Consider the following 18,395-nt stretch of genomic DNA (forward strand, 5'->3'; position numbering starts at 1 on the left):
TGTCTACTTTGGAGATAACCTTTTAACCTTTCCGTAAAGATGGGAAACTTTTGGCAAAATCTCAGCACATTGGACTAGAACAATGGTTTTGAATTCACAAGCTAAACTTAATTTTTTAAAGTTTTAACTTGCTGCACTTATGTATGGTTTGCCAATTGCATAGTGGCAGATAGGACAGCGCTCCAGAGGGTCAACGTCATTGCCCAGAGGGTCACGGGTTGCCCTCTCCCCTCTTTGGAAGAGCTTTATAGCTCCCGCTGCCTTAAGAAAGTTCCAAACATCCTTAAAGATCCATCTCATCCTGGGCACCACCACCCCTTTTTTTTTTTTTTTTTGAACTATCACCATCTGGCGGACGGTGCAGGATAATAAAATCAAGGACAAATGGGCTGAAAAACAGCAGCTATTGCAGGGCAGTAACCATATTGAGGTTTTCCATTTCAGTTATATAGAATGTAAAGGATGTATGTTTTGTGTTTTTATTTGTATAGTTATAACATACACTGCAGACAGCATTTAATTTCGTTGCTCCATGTGCAATGACAATGAAGCAAACTAACTAACTAAAGGCCACATTGGGTGCAACATAAGCTCCTCAGCTCAGGCCAAGGCCTAGTAGGCTCAAAAGCTGAATGAAGCTACCTCTCCCCCACCCCCACCCCCCCGCTGCTCCTTCCTTCCTTAGGGGAGGAGTTGCTACTCTTAGCTTCTCAATGTTAGCTGGGAGGTGCAACACTGCTGTTGCTTCCTGTCTCTGCCCTACTTTCCTGCTCTTCTGCAGCCCTTAAAAGCAGCGTTTCTCAACCATGGCAACTTTAAATTAGGTGGCCAGCTGGAGAATTCTGGGAGTTGATGTCCATCCATCTTAAAAACGGCCAAGGTTGAGAAACAACGCCATTAAGGGCTGCAGAACACCAAGCCCTGAGCAGTGCCAGTCTTGCCTTCTCCTCTTCCTCCCCTCCCTGGGATTGGGTGGGTGGGTGGACGGAAACCACCAGGAGGGAAGACTGACCTCGAAAAAAATGCAACCCTTTGCTGCTGTTGAGTGATCCTAGGGGGGGGGGGGGAAATGTGGGGATTCTTTGAAGAGTTATAGATTAGATATTATGTCAGTCCCTTTTTGGAATGGATCCTGAAATTTTCCACAGCTCGGAGAGAACAGCAGTAAGGAATATGTCTCCTTAAGCAACCGAAGCCAGGTTCAATTTTTATCCTCCTTATTCTCTCCTTCTCAGGCAGGGGAGCACATTTATCTTGCAAAAGAGGGAGTTATTCCTTTGGCTAATGTTTTAAATAATGTTTTTGTTAGTTGTGAAGTTGTGTCCGACCCATCGCGACCCCATGGACAATGTTCCTCCAGGCCTTCCTGTCCTCTACCATCCCCCGGAGTCCATTTAAGCTCACACCAACTGCTTCGGTGACTCCATCCAGCCACCTCCTTCTCTGCCATCCCCTTCTTCTTTTGCCCTCAATCGTTCCCAGCATGAGGCTCTTCTCCAGAGAGTCCTTCCTTCTCATTAGGTGGCCAAAGTATTTGAGTTTCCTCTTCAGGATCTGGCCTTCTAAAGAGCAGTCAGGGTTGAGCTCCTCTAGGACTGACCGGTTGGATGGCCTTCAGCCTTTCTTGTGGTCCAACTTTCACAGCCATCCATTGCAACTGGGAAAACCATAGCCTTGACTATACGTCCTTTAGATGGCAGGGTGATGTCTCTGCTTTTTAGTATGCTGTCTAGATTTGCCATAGCTTTCCTCCCCAGGAGCAAGCAAATTTTAATGTCTTGGCTGCGGTCCCCATCTGCGGTGATTTTGAAGCCCAGGAAAATAAAATCATCTTCCCCATCTATTTGCCAGGAATTGAGAGGGCCGGATGCCATGATCGTTGTTTTCTTAATGTTGAGTTTCAAGCCAACTTTTGCACTCTCCTTCAACCGCATCCAGAGGCTCTTTAGTTCCTCTTCGCTTTCTGCCACTAAAGTGGTATCGTCTGCATATCTGAGGTGGTTGATATTTCTCCCAGCAATCTTAATTCCAACTTTTGATTTGTTTTAAACTCTAGTTTCAACAATGTTTTTTTTTCCTGCCTGGCAGAAATCTTAAAATTGGCTATTTCAGCCAGCATCATGTGGATCAACTGGATTTGGACATTAGTGCCACAGAACTACTAGCAAAAAAGTTTCCAGGTAAGTTGCCAAACGCCCTCTCACAATTCATTAGATTTCAGCTCCCGCAGTTTCAGGGCCTACCCAGTTAACCATCAGAAATACCTTGAGCGCACTTTGCCCTGCTCTGTTCATTGAACACTGAAGATTAAAGACAATGACTTGAGTGACAACCTCATTCTAAAACATGGCTTTTTATCCTAAGTTTATTGGCAAGGGTTCCTGGAACCTGTTAAGCCAGCAGCATCTTTTATTGATCAGTGGGCCACACTGGGTTTTGTCAAACCCATAGTCCAAAAGGTACTGATGTTATGGCATTGGTCTTAAAGCCCTCATTTGGGGATATTACTCTGCTTTTGGCTCATCTATTCTCATTGAATCTGAGAGGCAGAGAAAGTATACTGGTGGGCTTTTATAGGCCTCTACTCCCATTTTTTTGCATCTCCTTGAACAAGCCACAAACCATGGTCTATCAGCCACTGTGGCCAAATTCATACCACTGTGAATAAATTTGCCCATTAGCGTTTGTAAACCAATAAAGGAGAATATTTCCTTTAGGAAATCAGGGCTGAATTGTGGAGCCCTTGATGCTCTCTGAATTTGGTTGGTTGTAACCAACACCCAGATAAGCAGGGATTAACCCCAGACAAAAAGCCAAGCAGAAAACAATAGCCTAAACTAGGCACTACCAAGGAGAAAACCATACCCTACCAACATGGGGAGGGCAAGCTACTGTATATATGTTCTGACCGAGGCTTCCCAAGAGCATGAAGCAAATTTCTAGTCCCGACAAAAAACCCTTTTATTAATTTGCTGTGAATTCTACTCATTCACATCCAAGTCTTTCAAGGGAGGATTTTCAGTCACAGACCTTATCTGGCTTGGAGAGCTGCCAGGCCGATACCTGCAGAAATTGGCAAGGAGTCTCGGAGAGTCACAAACCAATTAAGCAAACTAATGGTCTCCTGGAAACTCCACTCCCCTTTTGCTCCTCTTTTATTTCCTCTGGGAGGGACCATTCATCGTCCACCTGTGGCCTTACTCCCAAGTCAGCCCCTGTTCTTTAGCTGTTCCCTTCGTCTGGCAACTCTGTGCATGCGCATACTGGGAACAGGCTCCAGCTGTTCATCTGCCTCAGTGATGTCTGACCTTGAAGGCAGCTGATACCTGGCATATGGCTGTGGTCCCCTCTCTGCCTCCGACATAGAGCCCTCATCTGAGCTTTCCTCAGCCCCCAGGACTGGCCCATGTTCCTCCCCAACTTCCTCATTATCTGACTCTGCTGCCAGCTCCACTGGCTGCCTGCAGGGCGGGCCACAACTAACGTTTTAGGCATGGATTTCACGCCTCTCTTTCTGCCCCACGCAATTCAGGGAAGACAGAGGAGGAGTACCGTCATCAGCTGGGGAGCTACGGAGTCTCTGGAGAATTGGCCGTCCGCCCTGTTGCCAGCCTGTCCGGGGGGCAGAAGAGCAGAGTGGCTTTTGCCCAGATGACCATGCCTTGGTAATCCTGCTGGGTTGTTATCGTTGGTTTGTTTTCTGTTATTGTTGTTTTGCATTATTCAAATAGTGGTACAGAAGCAAAAGAATATTGGACAAGAATAAAAAAACTGGCTGGAAGAGATATCCCCACAATCAATAGAACCAAAACCAGAACTATTTTTATTAGGGATAATTACAGGGAATTATGAGGGGAAAAAATTAAATACTTAATATTACATGTAATAACTGCAGCAAGAATCACATACGCACAAAACTGGAAAAACAAAAATACACCAATAGAAGAAAACATGATTTAAAAAGTATTAGAATGCGCTGAAATGGACAGACTTATAAAAGAAAGAAAAGACAAAGGAGAAAGTGAGTATTACTTACCGTGTTTCCCCGAAAATAAGACAGGGTCTTTTCTTTTTACACACAAAATACGGCTGGGGCCTTATTTTGAGGGGAGGGTTTATTGTTTTGGGGTTACCGGGCAGCTGCTCTCTTGTGAGCGGGCTGCCAAGGAGCCGGGCACAGCCATGAAGCAACCACACTCATGAGCTGCCACCCAGCAAACCCCTTCTCCAGCCGGGCACAGCGCCATTCACTGACCTAGGGGTATTGCCAAGCCGTGTGAGCGCCTGTTCGCCACCCGGCTCCCGCGGCTTGCGCCTTCAAAATGCCAGTGAATGACGCTTTGCACAGCTGGAGAGGTGGGTTGCGCAAGCCAGGGGGCCTCCGCATAGCTTTTTCTGCGGCTTCCAAATGGAGTCTTCCGGCAGTGGCCGTTCTGGGCATATGCTCTATGGTTGTGGCCCAGCTTCTGGCAGGGCATACGCCTAGAGCAGCCACTGCCGGAAGACTCTGTTTGGAAGCCGCAGAAAAAGCCATGCGGTGGCAGCAGCAGAGATCCCCTGGCTCTGCGGAGAAAGCTGGGCTAGGGCATCGTGAGGCTGGGAGGTGCGCGAGCGAGAGCAGAACAGCCGCTCGCGCAATCCCCTCTCCAGCTGTGCAGAGCGCCATTCACCGCCATTTCGAAGGCACCAAGCCGTGGGAGCCAGGCGGCGGCGAACAGGTGCTCACGCGGCTTGGCAATACCAGAGGTCAGTGAATGGCGCTGTGCCCGACTGGAAAGGGGGTTTGCCAGGTGGCTGCTCATGAGCATGGTCACTTCATGGCTGCTGTGTTGCGCTGTCGCAGCAGCGCAACACAGCCATTCACCCATGAGGCTGTGCACGGCTCTTTGGCAGCCCGCTCACAAGAGAGCAGCTGCCCAGCAACCCCCCTCTTCAGCTGGGCAGAGAGCCGCTCACCAACCTAGCGGTATCCTGAAGGCGCTAAGCAACGCGATCACCTTTGCCTCCTCCCCCCCCCCCCCAGTTCCCGCGGTTTGGCACCTTCGGGATACCCGCTAGGTTGGTGAGCCGCGCTCTGCCTGGCCGGAGGTGGAGGGTTGTCCAGGGGGCTTATTTGCGGGGGAGGGCTTATATTTTTGCCCACCAGAAAAGTGTAGCATGGCCTTATTAGGACATGTTGTAATTTCAGGAAAACACGGTAGTATGGAATTTATGGTACAAATGGCTAGAGGAAAGAGGCAAAGAATAAGAAAGCATTAAAGGGGGAATAAGAAAGCATTAAAGGGGGAAAAAAGATTAAGAAATTTGAAAACTATCATAAAACTGCATAATTAACAAGAGTGGGGGATATGTAAGATCGATTGTAAATAAAATAGTACACAATAAGAATTATAAGAGAAATATATGTACATAGAATGACATAAGCTGGATGCTATAGAAATAAGTACATTGAAAGAGTAATCTGTATAGAAGAAATATCAGTGTAAATTATCATATGAGTAGATGAAAAATGTGTAAAAATAGATATATAGATATATAAAGGTATGTATGTACGGATAAAAAGAGTATAATGGAGGCTTAACAATGTGGAAATCTTGCAAAGATTATATTTGTATTTTTTTTTAAATGGAAAAAAACAAATAGTGGGCAGAGAGTGTTTTTTTTTTTTTTTTGCCAGAAGCCGGCATTCGTTTTCCATTTTCCGACAAAAGAAAAAAAAAACCCACCCATTGTAGACATTGGCTTTGCTTGGCGACAGCTGCATTTCCTTTGCGACCATCACGTGTCCTTAACGAACACCTCCAAAAAGGGAGTTAAAATCAGGCAGGCCCCTGGGATGTCCCACTTAATGACCAACATGATGGAATGTTAGTGATCATCCCAGCCTCAAAGTTGTAAATCAAGAATGTCCTGTACTGTAATTGCCATTTTCCTCCCCTTGTAGCCCCAACTTCTACATACTGGATGAACCAACCAACCACCTGGACATGGAAACCATTGAAGCTCTAGCGAAAGCACTCAACAAATTCCGGGTAAGTCTGCAGACTTGACTTTGCATGTTAGTATTGCCGAGCGCCATTTTTGCTGGCAGGGTTGCACGAGGCCATTGCACCTGAAAACAGAGTTCGGGAGCCTGCTTTCGCTAGCAGAGCGCTTGGGTCACCCAAGGCATCCCTAACAGGAGTGAAGTTGAGCTGGCCACACCCACCCAGGCCACACCCACCCAGTCCCCCAAGGTCAAACACAATCCTGATGCAACCCTCAATGAAATCTAATTTGACATCCCTGCTATCAAACGTAGTGCTGTAGATCACTATGAAGCGGTATATAGCAATAACACTTAGATTTATATACCACTTCATAATGGTTTTACAGCCCTCTCTAAGCAGTTTACAGCGCCCCCCCCCCCCCCCCCCCCCCCATGGCCAGCAATCTCTGTCCTCATTTTACCGACCCCGGAAGGATGGAAGGCTGAGTCAACCTTGAGCCCGTGAGATTTGAACTGCAGCTAGCTAAGTCTAAGTGCTATTGCTAAAGGAGAATATTTGTAGCTCAAGGTTGAAATGAGGTGATCTCTAGCCTAGCTGTTTTCTTACAGACGTTTCATTACCCAAACTAGATAACATCATCAGTGTTAGGTTGACAGATGATGTTACCCGGTTTAGGTATCAAACAGTGGTGGAATGCTGCTGGTTGAACAACCGATTCGGTGAGTGTGTGCTTTGCACACCCGTGCAGTGCTGAAAATGGAGCATTTAGACCAGTGGTTCTCAACCTTCCCAATGCCGCGACCCTTTAATACAGTTCCCCATGTTGTGGTGACCCCCAACCATAAAATTGGTGTCTCGGTTCCTAAAGGCCATCGTGTTTTCCGATGGTCTTAGGCGACTCCTGTGAAAGGGTTGTTCGACCCCCAAAGGGGTCCCGACCCACAGGTTGAGAACCACTGATTTAGAAGCTCCGCTGCTTACCTTCCAAGTCAGCAAGGGTACGTAAAACAGCTGGGGGGGGATCAGCTGTGCCATGCAATTGCGATGAGCTAGAAAGCAGGAAATAAAGGACAGGATAGAGCAGGGGCGAGTGGGCGGGGCCAGCTGCTAATCGGAGCTACCGGTTCATTGCCATCTGACCGGCAGAGCTACTAGTTCACTCGAACCGGTCCGAACAGGTAGAATCCCACCCATGGTATCGAAACATCTGCAAGAAATCAACCAAGCTCAGAGAGCACCAAGGGGTTTTTATCGTATTCAAAGCCAAATGGCAAGAAAGTTGTCGTGCGGGAACAGTTGGCCTGGAGGCTACACTCTCCCCAGTTCTAAAGTGAGGTTCCTTCCCTCCCTCTTGTTTTAGGGCGGCTTGATCCTAGTTTCGCACGACGAGCGGTTTATCCGGCTGGTGTGCAAGGAGCTATGGGTGTGCGGCAATGGCACAGTCCAGCGCATCGAGGGCGGCTTCGACGAGTACAGAGACATCCTGCAAGAGCAGTTCCGGAAAGAAGGTTTCCTATAAAGCCGCCAGACTGGGGTGCGTGAGCTGGTGGGGAGCAGAACACGCCCTTGCAGCAGCCCTCCCGCTCGCCCCATGGAGTCGCCAGGGGGGATTCCACTGCCATCGGGCGAACGTCGGCCGTGCCAGCCGCCGAGCTGATCCCCCTCCTTCCACCCGGGAAACTCAGCATCCGCTGGGAAAGAGAGGACGGAAGGAACCCAAGTTGCCAACTCCGCTGCTGGATCTGTGCCAAGTCTCTGCTGGGCGGGGACGGAAGGACAGCTGAAGGGAGAGGTGGGGGGGGGGGTTCCGCCCAGGGCTGATTTAGCGAAGGGATGGGGGAAGAGACATCGCTGCTCCAAGCTGTCCTGTCTCTTCCCACCCCTACCACCCCCTCCTGTCGTTAGAACTGAACCCACCCGCCGAAGAATGTACGAAAGCTTCGGGGGGTGTCAGATGCTGCGAAATGTTGCACGTTGAGTAGCTTCTCCCAGAAATGGGCTGGGGCTGCAAACCGTCCTTTGGAAACTGGATCGTTTCTTGCCTTCTTCCTCCCCCCACCTCTTTTTGGGAAGAGTTGCAGCCCCTCCAAGCACCACTCAAGCAAGCAAACGAGCAAGCCAGGTTATCTTGAAATGGCTCCTTTTTTTTCATGGCATAGCCTTAAACTTCCTTTCCTCCCCCCCCCCCCCTGCCCCCACTCAGATGGTGATGCTTTTTGTACGGGGATAGGAGCCCATCTTCGTTCTTCCGTTCTTCGAGATGATCTTGACACGGGGGAGACACGACACGCTACAAAAAGTGACACTACTGTATGCAGGGTACACGACGGTGGAAACGTAGCAGCTTTTCCTCTTCTGCCAGAAGGTGGTGGCCTTGGCTGTTCTGGGTTTTGGGGGGGGGGCAGGGGGGGCGCTTATATCTAACAATGGTCTCCTGAGCCTCCCAAGGTCCCAACTCCATGTAGGGTTAAGATGTGTCCCAGCTAACGTACCATGTCTCGATAATAACATGAAGTGGTTTGACATTGCAACTTGACGCTTTCATCCCCTGTTCATCAGCTCTGAGACCGCGGTGTAAATAAAATGGCTCTCTCTCTGGTCTTGGATTTCATATTTTCCCCTTTTTTTAATAGCACGGGTACTGTATTTTTTGGAGTATAAGACGCAACTTTTCCCCCCAAAAAAGAGGGGTGAAAGTTTGGAAGCGTCTTATACACCGAATGTATCCCTACCCATCCCCACCAGAGGCCAAAAACGCGAGGCATGGAGGCAGAGATGGTCTGTGGCAATCCCTGCAGCCTGGAACAGCTGATTGGGGCTATTCCGGCAATCCGATCCACCCACCAATCAGCTGTGCTGAATCAGGCTGCGATAAGGGCTGAAGAGTTTGCAGCAGCAACCACGTTCGAAAGCACAGTAACTGATTCAGCAGGATTGAAAATAATAATAATAACACTGGTTGAGAAAAATAAGGTTACAATCATAGACATCGTAATACCAGATGATAGCAGGGTCGACGAGAAGGAACATGAAAAAATTGCGAAATACCAGGACTTAAAAATTGAAATTCAACGATTATGGCACAAACCAGCAGTGGTAATTCCAGTGGTAATCGGCACACTGGGTGCTATTCCAAAAGCACTGGAATTACATTTAAAACAGTTAAAACTTGACAAAATCACCATCAGTCAAATGCAAAAAGCTGCACTGCTTGGATCTGCACGCATATTATGAAAATACGTTACGACATCCTAGGCCCCTGGGTGGGGCCCGACTAGTAATCAATGCCAAATCCGGCGAAACAACTGGCCGCTGTGATACAATCATATAATAATAATAATAATAATATACAATACATTACCAAAAGCAGGTTTTCCAAGGTAGTAAATACAAGCAAAACACAAGCAGTTTCACTTTCAGTTCTCATCTTAAGCCAGGCTCCTTCCTTCTTTCCTTGTTGCTCACACAGCCAATTTCACAGTCCAAATAGACCTCATTGGCTGACTTAGTTGCTCCACCTATTCATTGGCTGTCCTTGTTACCATGTGTCAGCTGAATACCATGGATGCTGCTAGGCAGAGGCATTCCCAAAAACTAAGGAGCGTCTTATACTCCGAAAAATATGGTAGTTTTACACCGTGGGGTGTCTAACGGAGTTGATTGTATACAGGGAGTCCTCGACCGATCACAATTGAGCCCAACGTTTCTGTTGTGAAGCGAGATAGTTGTTGAGTGAGCTTTGCCCCATTTTATGCCCTTTCTTTGAGGGCTCAGTGGCTAAGACGCTGAGCTTGTCGATCAGAAAGGTCGGCAGTTCGACGCTTTGAATGCCTAGCGCTGCATAACGGAGAGAACTCCCGTTACTTGTCCCAGCTACTGCCAACCTAGCAGTTCAAAAGCACGTACCACGTTTCCCCGAAAATAAGACGGTCTTATTTCTTTTGACCCCCCAAATAAGCACTTTTTGGGGTGGTATTATTTTTGAGGTGCAGGAGGCGGCGAGCATGGTTTACCTCATGGCTGCTGCTGGCAGGTCTGACCTATGGGCTGCTGCGGGCAGGTCTTATTTTCAGGGGAACAAGGTAAAAATGCAAGTAGAAAAATAGGGACCACCTTTGGTGAAAAGGAAAGAGCGTTCCGTGCGCCTTTGGCATTTAGTCATGCCAGCCACATTACCACGCAGACGTCTTTGGACAGCGCTGGCTCTTCGGCTTTGAAACGGAGATGAGCACAGCCCCCTAGAGTCGGGAACGACTAGCACATAGGTGCAAAGGGGAACCTGATCCTTTATGCCCTTTCTTGCCACAGTGGTTAAGTAAATCCCTGCAGTGGTTCAGTTTGTAACACTGGTTAAGTGACTTTTGCTTCCCCGTTGACTCTGCTTGCCAGAAGATCACAAATGATGATCACGCAATATCTAAGAAACCATGGGGATGCTGCAATGGCCGTAAATGTGGGAAACGGTCATAAGTCACTGCAGAACTGTTGTAATCTTGAATGGCCACTAAATGAACTGTTGTAAGACGAGGAGTACCTGTACACAAAGGTATGGTGGAACTTATCCCAACAGGATAAAATCTGTCCAGTGTTTGCTAAACGTCTTGGAAACAGTCCTGAAAAAAGTCTTAAGAATACTGTGGCGCATAGAATATAGGCAGTCCTCAACTTACAACCACAGTTGAGACCAAGATTTATGTGGCTAAGAGAGAAATTTGTGAAATGAAGTTTGCCCCATTTTATGACTTTCCTTGCCACGCTGGTTAAGTGAATCGCTGCCGTTGCTAAATTGGTAACCCCGGTTGTTAAGTGAATCCGGCTTCCCCATTGATTTGGCTTGTCAGAAGGTCGCAAAAGGGGATCCCGCGACTCCAGGACACTGCAACCCGTCATAAAAGTGAGTCAGTTGTTAAAACATCTGAATTAAAAACACATGGCCGTGGGGATGCTGCAACGAAGTGTGAAAAACGTCCATAAGTCACTTTCCAGTGCCGCTCTAACTTTGAACGGTTACTAAATAAACTCTTGTAAATCGAGGACTATCTGTAACAGACAAGATAACTTATGATTCTAATTCAGCCTGGACTTATGATTGTAAATCATGCTGGTCATCACATGGGCCATCATCAGTGGTGGGTTCCAGATTGCCCACCACAAGCACAGGTATGCAGCCCATGCATGCATCATTACCTCTCGCGACACCTCCGCGCATAGGCGCCATGCGCAGAAGCACCGAAGACCTCAAATACAGGTAAGGAGCTGAGGGAGGCCCTCCACAGAATCATACCGGAACGGTACCCGGTGCTCCAGGCAGACACCAGTATGCCCGTACCAGGGTGTACCACTTGCAACCCGCTACTGGTCATGTTTTTAGGATTTTTTTTGCGGCATGCAGCACCATGGCCATTAAAGCAAATCGGCAGATGTTTTAAGTGAACCCATAGTCCGCAATTGGTGGTTTTTTTTTTGCTGGAAAGCCGAAGTAAACTGAAGAAAGCCAAAGTTTAATAGAAAGAAGGACTAGGGGAGACATGATAGCAACGTTCCAATATCTCAGGGGTTGCCACAAAGAAGAGGGAGTCAAGCTATTCTCCAAGGCACCTGAGGGTAGAACAAGAAGCAATGGGTGGAAACTAATCAAGGAGAGAAGCAACTTGGAACCGAGGAGAAATTTCCTGACAGTTAGAACAATCAGTGGAACAGAAGTTGCTTCCAGAAGTTGTGAATGCCCCAACACTGGAAGTCTTTTAAGAAAATGTTGGATAGCTATTTGTCTGAAACGGTATAGGGTTTCCTACCTAGGCAGGAGGTTGGACTAGAAGACCTCCAAGGTCCCTTCCAACTCTACTATTGTATTGTAAACACCTTTTTCCCAGCAAAAAAAAGTCAATCGCAATCGCCTGATCATAGCCTGTAAAAGGTCGTAAATGCAGGTTCGTTGCCATGCATCCAGAATGCAATCACATGACTAAAGGGAAGGGTCCAGCCACTGGAACTTTGAATCCAAATCATCAGTACTTTCTTTGGGTCCATTTTAGAGGTGGGTTCCGGTCCGGTTTGGCTGAATAGATAGTAACTCTGGCAGACGCATGACCGAACCGGCTCGATCCTCAGCAGCGCCATCTTAAACTTTCTGTTCTACACAGGCGCAGCACAATCTTCATTGACAAAATGTACATTTTCATCCCTTTTTTATTTTTTACTTTGCAAGGAAGGGAAGATGTAGATTTAATTATGAACGAAGATTATTCATAATTACAGTTATTCGTATACGACATGAAAAAGAAATGAATCAAAACCCAGGACGATCCAAAATCAGAAGTGGAATGCTTGAAGGAGTATTGCGCAGATTCTGTAGGAATAAATGACATGTCAAAAAAGGAAACCGAAACACGTTTGTTTCCAAGAACAAATGAGGAAAAGAAAGTAATTTACATGTTATTCAAATGCTGAAAAATAGTAAGCCTTAAGATATATTTGGGGTAATTAGAGAAATGTTAATAATTGTGGAAACTCTATCAGGCTTGACAATTGGAGAAACACAACTAATATGCCTCATAAAAAGAAAAAAAGGGTGAATTGTGCAGAGGGATTAATTTGTTTGGCTGAATTCTGTTTTATCCCTTTTTTAATGTGCACCTGCGCAAATCATTTTAAGTGCAAATGTGCATGCAGCCACTTTTTTTTTTACTACCGAACCGAACCAGTAGTAATGGCAGCCGGAATCCACACGTGATCCATTGTAACTTTGCACTATTGTTAAGTGACCAGATGTAGGTTGAGGGCTCCCTATAGTCCTGGAGTGTAGGCTGGATATTAAGAGTATTAACAATATTTGCATGTCAGGAAACCGGACTGAATACTGGCTTGAATGCCTAAATTCACATCATACTGAGATTGTTTATCAAAATAAGCCACCTCCTACATGCACAATAATCAGGCTGCTTCTCCCAGCCTAACAAAGCCGCAAAAATTCACCATCATGCTTGACTAAAACAGAACAGAATAACAGTTGGAAGGGGCCTTGAAGGTCTTCTAGTCCAGCCACCTGCTCAGGCAGGAGATCCTATGCCAGTAATTGCGAGCCTTTTCGATACCAGGTGCCGAAAAGAGAGAGAGCGCTCGTCTGTGCCGCAACCTGGAGGGGAGCTGTGCAGGTCATATGCATGCACCTAAAAATGAACTTCTGGTTTCCGCGGCAGGCATGCGCGCTGGCCAGCTAGTTTTCCGGTTACTGTCGTGCATGCATGTGTGATGGCACGGATGCTCATGCAGGAAAATGAAAGATCACCTCTTCCAGTTTCCGGTAGTGCCACACGCACGAAGGCCAACTGAGCGTTGAGCGCACATGTGCACCAGAAACCAAGAAGAGGAACACGCGATGCCGTGCGTGCCACAGCGTGCCACTTCGGGCATGCGTGCCATAGGTTCGCCATCACAGCCTTATGCCATTTCAGACAAGACAATTATGTTGACCTCAGCCTTTAACTGATCTGATTAAACATGTTGGATAAAACATCGATAAACAAATGAAACCCCCAAAATAAAAAAGCTCCTTTTGCATCCATGCCCATGAATGTCTTACTTGTTGTTAAGGGCCACTTTGATATTTCATGTGGCTACTCTTGAGTAAGAAAGGAGGCCTATAATATTCCCCCAATGATTATTTGCTAAATGCAACGCAACATCCTTTCTTGTCTTATGCCTCTCTCTCCCCCCCACTCTCTCTCCTCTATCATCTATCTATCTATCTATCTATCTATCTATCTATCTATCTATCTATCTATCTATCTATCTATCTATCATCTATCTATCTATCTATCATCTATCTATCTAATCTATCTATCTATCTACATCTATCTATCTATCTATCTATCTATCTATCATCTATCTATCTATATCTACATCTATCTATCTATATCTACATCTATCTATCTATCTATCTATCTATCTATCTATCTATCTATCATCTATCTATCTATCTATCTATCTATCTATCTATCTATCATCTATCTACTATATATATATATAGTAGAGCCCTGGAATGACCTCCCTCCGGATATTAGGAATACCTCTGACCTCCGCTCCTTTCGTATAAAGCTCAAGACCCACCTATTCCAAGTAGCTGGCCTGGCTCAACTTTGATCTAACTATATCACTCCTGACGGGTTTTTATCTGGGTATTTTAATTGTATTCAATTATTTAGGGGTTTCTAAACATTGTATTTTATTGTTTTTATTCATTAGCCGACCTCCTCCTTGTACATGTCTTGGTATATGTTTTTGTAATATGTATGTCTTGTCTATATATTTATTTCATATGTTTTATTGTACGCCGCCCCGAGTCCTTCGGGAGAGGGTGCGGCTAAGAAATAAATTATTATTATTATTATTATTATTATTATTATTATTATTATTATTATTATTATTATTATTATAATATATATGCTGGTTTTGTTGTATTCGGGTCTTTTCCCGTGTAAGGTTGAGATTGTCTTTGCAACGTTTCGGCAGGATCTCACCTGCCATCTTCAAGCTGTGGGCTTAAAACATATATATGTGTGTGTGTGTGTGTGTGTGTGTGTGTGTGTGTATATATATATTTGTTTTCGTAGATTTTCATGGGTCTAGGTATGCTGGTCTTGTTGTATTCAGGTCTTTTCCCATGTAAGATTGAGATTGTCTTGGCAACGTTTCAGCGAGGTCTCACTCGCCATCTTCAGGCTGGTGTTTCAACGCTGAAACATTGCCAAGACAATCTCAATCTTACACGAGAAAAGACCCGAATACAACAAGAGCAGCCTGGAAAAAAATACTGTGGGGGTAAGACACCCCTAACACCCCTCGGGAGGGGGAGGTTGGGTTCTGTTAAGATACAGCCTGTTGTGCCGTAAAATGGCTTCTACTGTACAGCGAAGTGGAGTTGCCACGGTAATGGCTTCACAGGACTCCCCAAGGGGCTCCCTCTGGTAAAGGGGAAAATCCAACATTAGAAAGTACGTTTGGTCCAGACATTTTCAATAAAATCAGGGTTTTTCCTGTCTAATACAGGATTAGGATAAATAAATACCCAGGCAACGCTGGGTGATCAGCTAGTTTTCAATAAATTATAGCCATACAAGAGTCGTGCGCCAGCCGTGAGAAGCTTCCATAACGTTTCAGGAATGCCCCTGACATTTTATTGCCTTCCTCTATTTCTCTCACTTATTTTGGGTATGCATGTCTGAAGGGATCCCTAAGTCGCAGATAGTTAGATCTGTAACTATCTGCTATTAACAGATAGTTATTTACAGTACAGCAAATAACAGATCTGTTATTTGCTGTACTGTAGTGAGTAAGCTATACTTGAGACAAAAGCTTGTGGGGAAATTATGCTGAACGAGTGCAAGTCAAGAGAAAAATTGGGGGGTCATGAAGATGAGAGAGTACAGAACACCGGGCTATTTGGAGACCTGAGAATAAGTAAGAAGGGTGCCCGATGATTATCCATTTAGAATATTTATTAAATATATACATTAACTCAATTCTAGCGGGACTCTGGGCAGCGTATAATAATACCGTTACTCAAAATACCAGTGAAAACACATCCAGGGATTTCTTGGTGATGTTGTTAAAACCGCTCAAAAAGGCATGCAACACTACAGAGTAAAAAATGTTGACCTTGAAGGAGATACGCAAACTCTTTATCAAAGGAACAAGGGAGGAAACTTATCTTAAACCCGCCAAGGGCAAATAGCCTTTGTAAGCAGCCCAAACACCTCCCTAACTCACCAGAGCAGGGAGAGAACGGAGGAGGCCCGGCAGAAGCAGACTTCCAAGGTTCTGTAATTATAGCCATTCTCAATTTAAAAAAATAATAATTTCAGGCCTCCTTGGGGAGGGTGGGAGTTGACCTGTTTCTAACCAGCAAGGTTGACATATGGAGGTAGTCCTTGACTTACGACCGCAACGGAGCCCAAAAATTCTCCTCGTTGAGACGTTTGCGAAGTGACTTTTGCCCCATTTTACAACCCCATTTTCCTGCCACTCGTTGTTAAGTGAATCCCTGCAGTCGATAAATGTTAGTAACCCGGTCGTGAAGTGAATCAGGGGCTTCCCTGTTTTGACTTTGCTTGTCAGAAGGTCGCAAAAGGGGGATCACATGAAAAAGCAACGGTCATAAATATGAACCAGTTGCTGAGAGTCTGAATTTTGATCACCTGACTGTGGGCAGGCTATGAAGGTCCTAACAGTGAAAAATGGTCGTAAGTCGCGTTTTTCAGGGCTGCAACTTAGAAGAGAAGAGAAGAAATATTGGAATATAAAATAGGAAGAGAAGAGAAGAAATATTGGAATATAAAATAGGAAGAGAAGAGAAGAAATATTGAAATATAAAATAGAAATAGCAGAGAAGAGAAGAAATATTGGAATATAAAATAGGAAGAGAAGAGAAGAAATATTGGAATATAAAATAGGAAGAGAAGAGAAGAAATATTGGAATATAAAATAGGAACAGAAGAGAAGAGAAGAAATATTGGAATATAAAATAGGAAGAGAAGAGAAGAAATATTGGAAAATAAAATAGGAACAGAAGAGAAGAGAAGAAATATTGGAATATAAAATAGGAACAGAAGAGAAGAAATATTGGAATATAAAATAGGAACAGAAGAGAAGAGAAGAAATATTGGAATATAAAATAGGAAGAGAAGAGAAGAGATATTGGAATATAAAATAGGAACAGAAGAGAAGAGAAGAAATATTGGAGTATAAAATAGGAAGAGAAGAGAAGAAATATTGGAATATAAAATAGGAAGAGAAGAGAAGAAATATTGGAATATAAAATAGGAAGAGAAGAAACATTGGAATATAAAATAGGAACAGAAGAGAAGAGAAGAAATATTGGAGTATAAAATAGGAAGAGAAGAGAAGAAATATTGGAATATAAAATAGGAAGAGAAGAGAAGAAATATTGGAATATAAAATAGGAAGAGAAGAGAAGAAACATTGGAATATAAAATAGGAACAGAAGAGAAGAGAAGGAGGAATTTGTCTTTGGTGCATATGCTCTCAATGTACATAAAAAGACAAGATACATTCATCAAGAATCATAAGGTACAACACTTAATGGTAGTCATAGGGTACGAATAAACAATCAGGAAACAATCAATATCAATATAAATCGTCACTAAATGTTGTAAGTCGAGGACTACCTGTACAAAAGTTCTGGCACTCAGACTCTATCCAATGACCTAGCCAAGGACAAGCCAAAATTCCAATATTCTTTTCATTCAGAGGAAACACAGAGAGATCTCTGGGGACAGAGAAGGCCTGTTTCCTTGATTTCATCCAATGACACAGTGGATAGGAACAGCAGCATGGCAATTCTGCCTGATATGCGGCTCCTTGCTCAACAGTAGTAACTGTGAAAGGGATCTTGGAGTCCTAGTGGACAACCATTTAAATAGGAGCCAGCTGTGTGCAGCAGCTGCCAAAAAAGCCAACACAGTTCTAGGCTGCATCAACAGAGGGATAGAATCAAGATCATGTGAAGTGTTAATACCACTTTATGATGCCTTGGTAAGGCCACACTTGGAATACTGCATCCAGTTTTGGTCGCCACGATGTAGAAAAGATGTGGAGACTCTAGAAAGAGTGCAGAGAAGAGCAACCAGGATGATCAGGGGACTGGAGGCTAAAACATATGATGAACGGTTGCAGGAACTGGACATGGCTAGTCTAGCGAAGAGAAGGGGACATAATAGCAATCTTCCAATATTTGAGGGGCTCCCACAGAGAGGAGGGAGTCAAGCTATTTTCCAAAGCTCCCAAAGGCCAGACAAGGAATAACGGATGGAAATTGAAGAAGGAGAGATTCAACCTAGAAATAAGGAGAAATTTCCTGACAGTCAGAACAATCAACCCCTGGAACAGAAGTTGCCTTTGGAAGTTGTAGGAGCTTCATCACTGGAGGTTTTCAAGAAGAGACAGGGCTGCCATCTGTCAGAAATGGTGTAGGATGTCCGGCTTTTGGGGGGTGGGTTGGACTAGATGACCTCTAAGACCCTTTTAACTCTGTCATTCTATATTCAATGGAACAGAAGTTGCCTTCAGAAGTTGTAGGCGCTTCATCACTTGAGACTTTCAAGAAGAGATTGGGCTGCCATTTGTCAGAAAAGGTCTCCTGCTTGGGTAGTGGGTTGGACTAGATGACCTACAAGGTCCCTTCCAACTCTGCTAATCTGTGATCTTTTATTCTGTGAAATGCATGAAACGAGCCCTGGGGGGGGGGGGGCACGGTGGCTAAAGTGCAGTGTTGCAGGCAAACTCTTATCCAGTTACTGCACACTCAGAATGCCCTTTGCACAACTAGGCACATGAGTAGAACAATCTAGGGTAGGGAAGGGAAGGGAAGGGAAGGGAAGGGAGGGA

General features: G+C 45.1%; 1 protein-coding gene across 1 annotated transcript in view; it reads left to right on the forward strand.

Moving 5' to 3' along the window:
- The window catches only part of ABCF3 (ATP binding cassette subfamily F member 3), a 46,062-nt gene extending 37,472 nt beyond the window's left edge, over positions 1–8,590 (forward strand). The window contains exons 18-21 of the mRNA XM_081955289.1: positions 2,089–2,180; positions 3,533–3,665; positions 5,945–6,032; positions 7,351–8,590. Coding sequence (XP_081811415.1) covers positions 2,089–2,180; positions 3,533–3,665; positions 5,945–6,032; positions 7,351–7,509 — 472 coding nt within the window. The 3' untranslated portion in view covers positions 7,510–8,590. The remainder of the gene's footprint in view (positions 1–2,088; positions 2,181–3,532; positions 3,666–5,944; positions 6,033–7,350) is intronic.
- Positions 8,591–18,395: the final 9,805 nt, after the last annotated feature.

The sequence above is a fragment of the Natrix helvetica genome (genome assembly GCF_964273705.1).
Source record: "Natrix helvetica genome assembly, chromosome: 5".
Classification (NCBI taxonomy): domain Eukaryota; kingdom Metazoa; phylum Chordata; class Lepidosauria; order Squamata; family Natricidae; genus Natrix; species Natrix helvetica.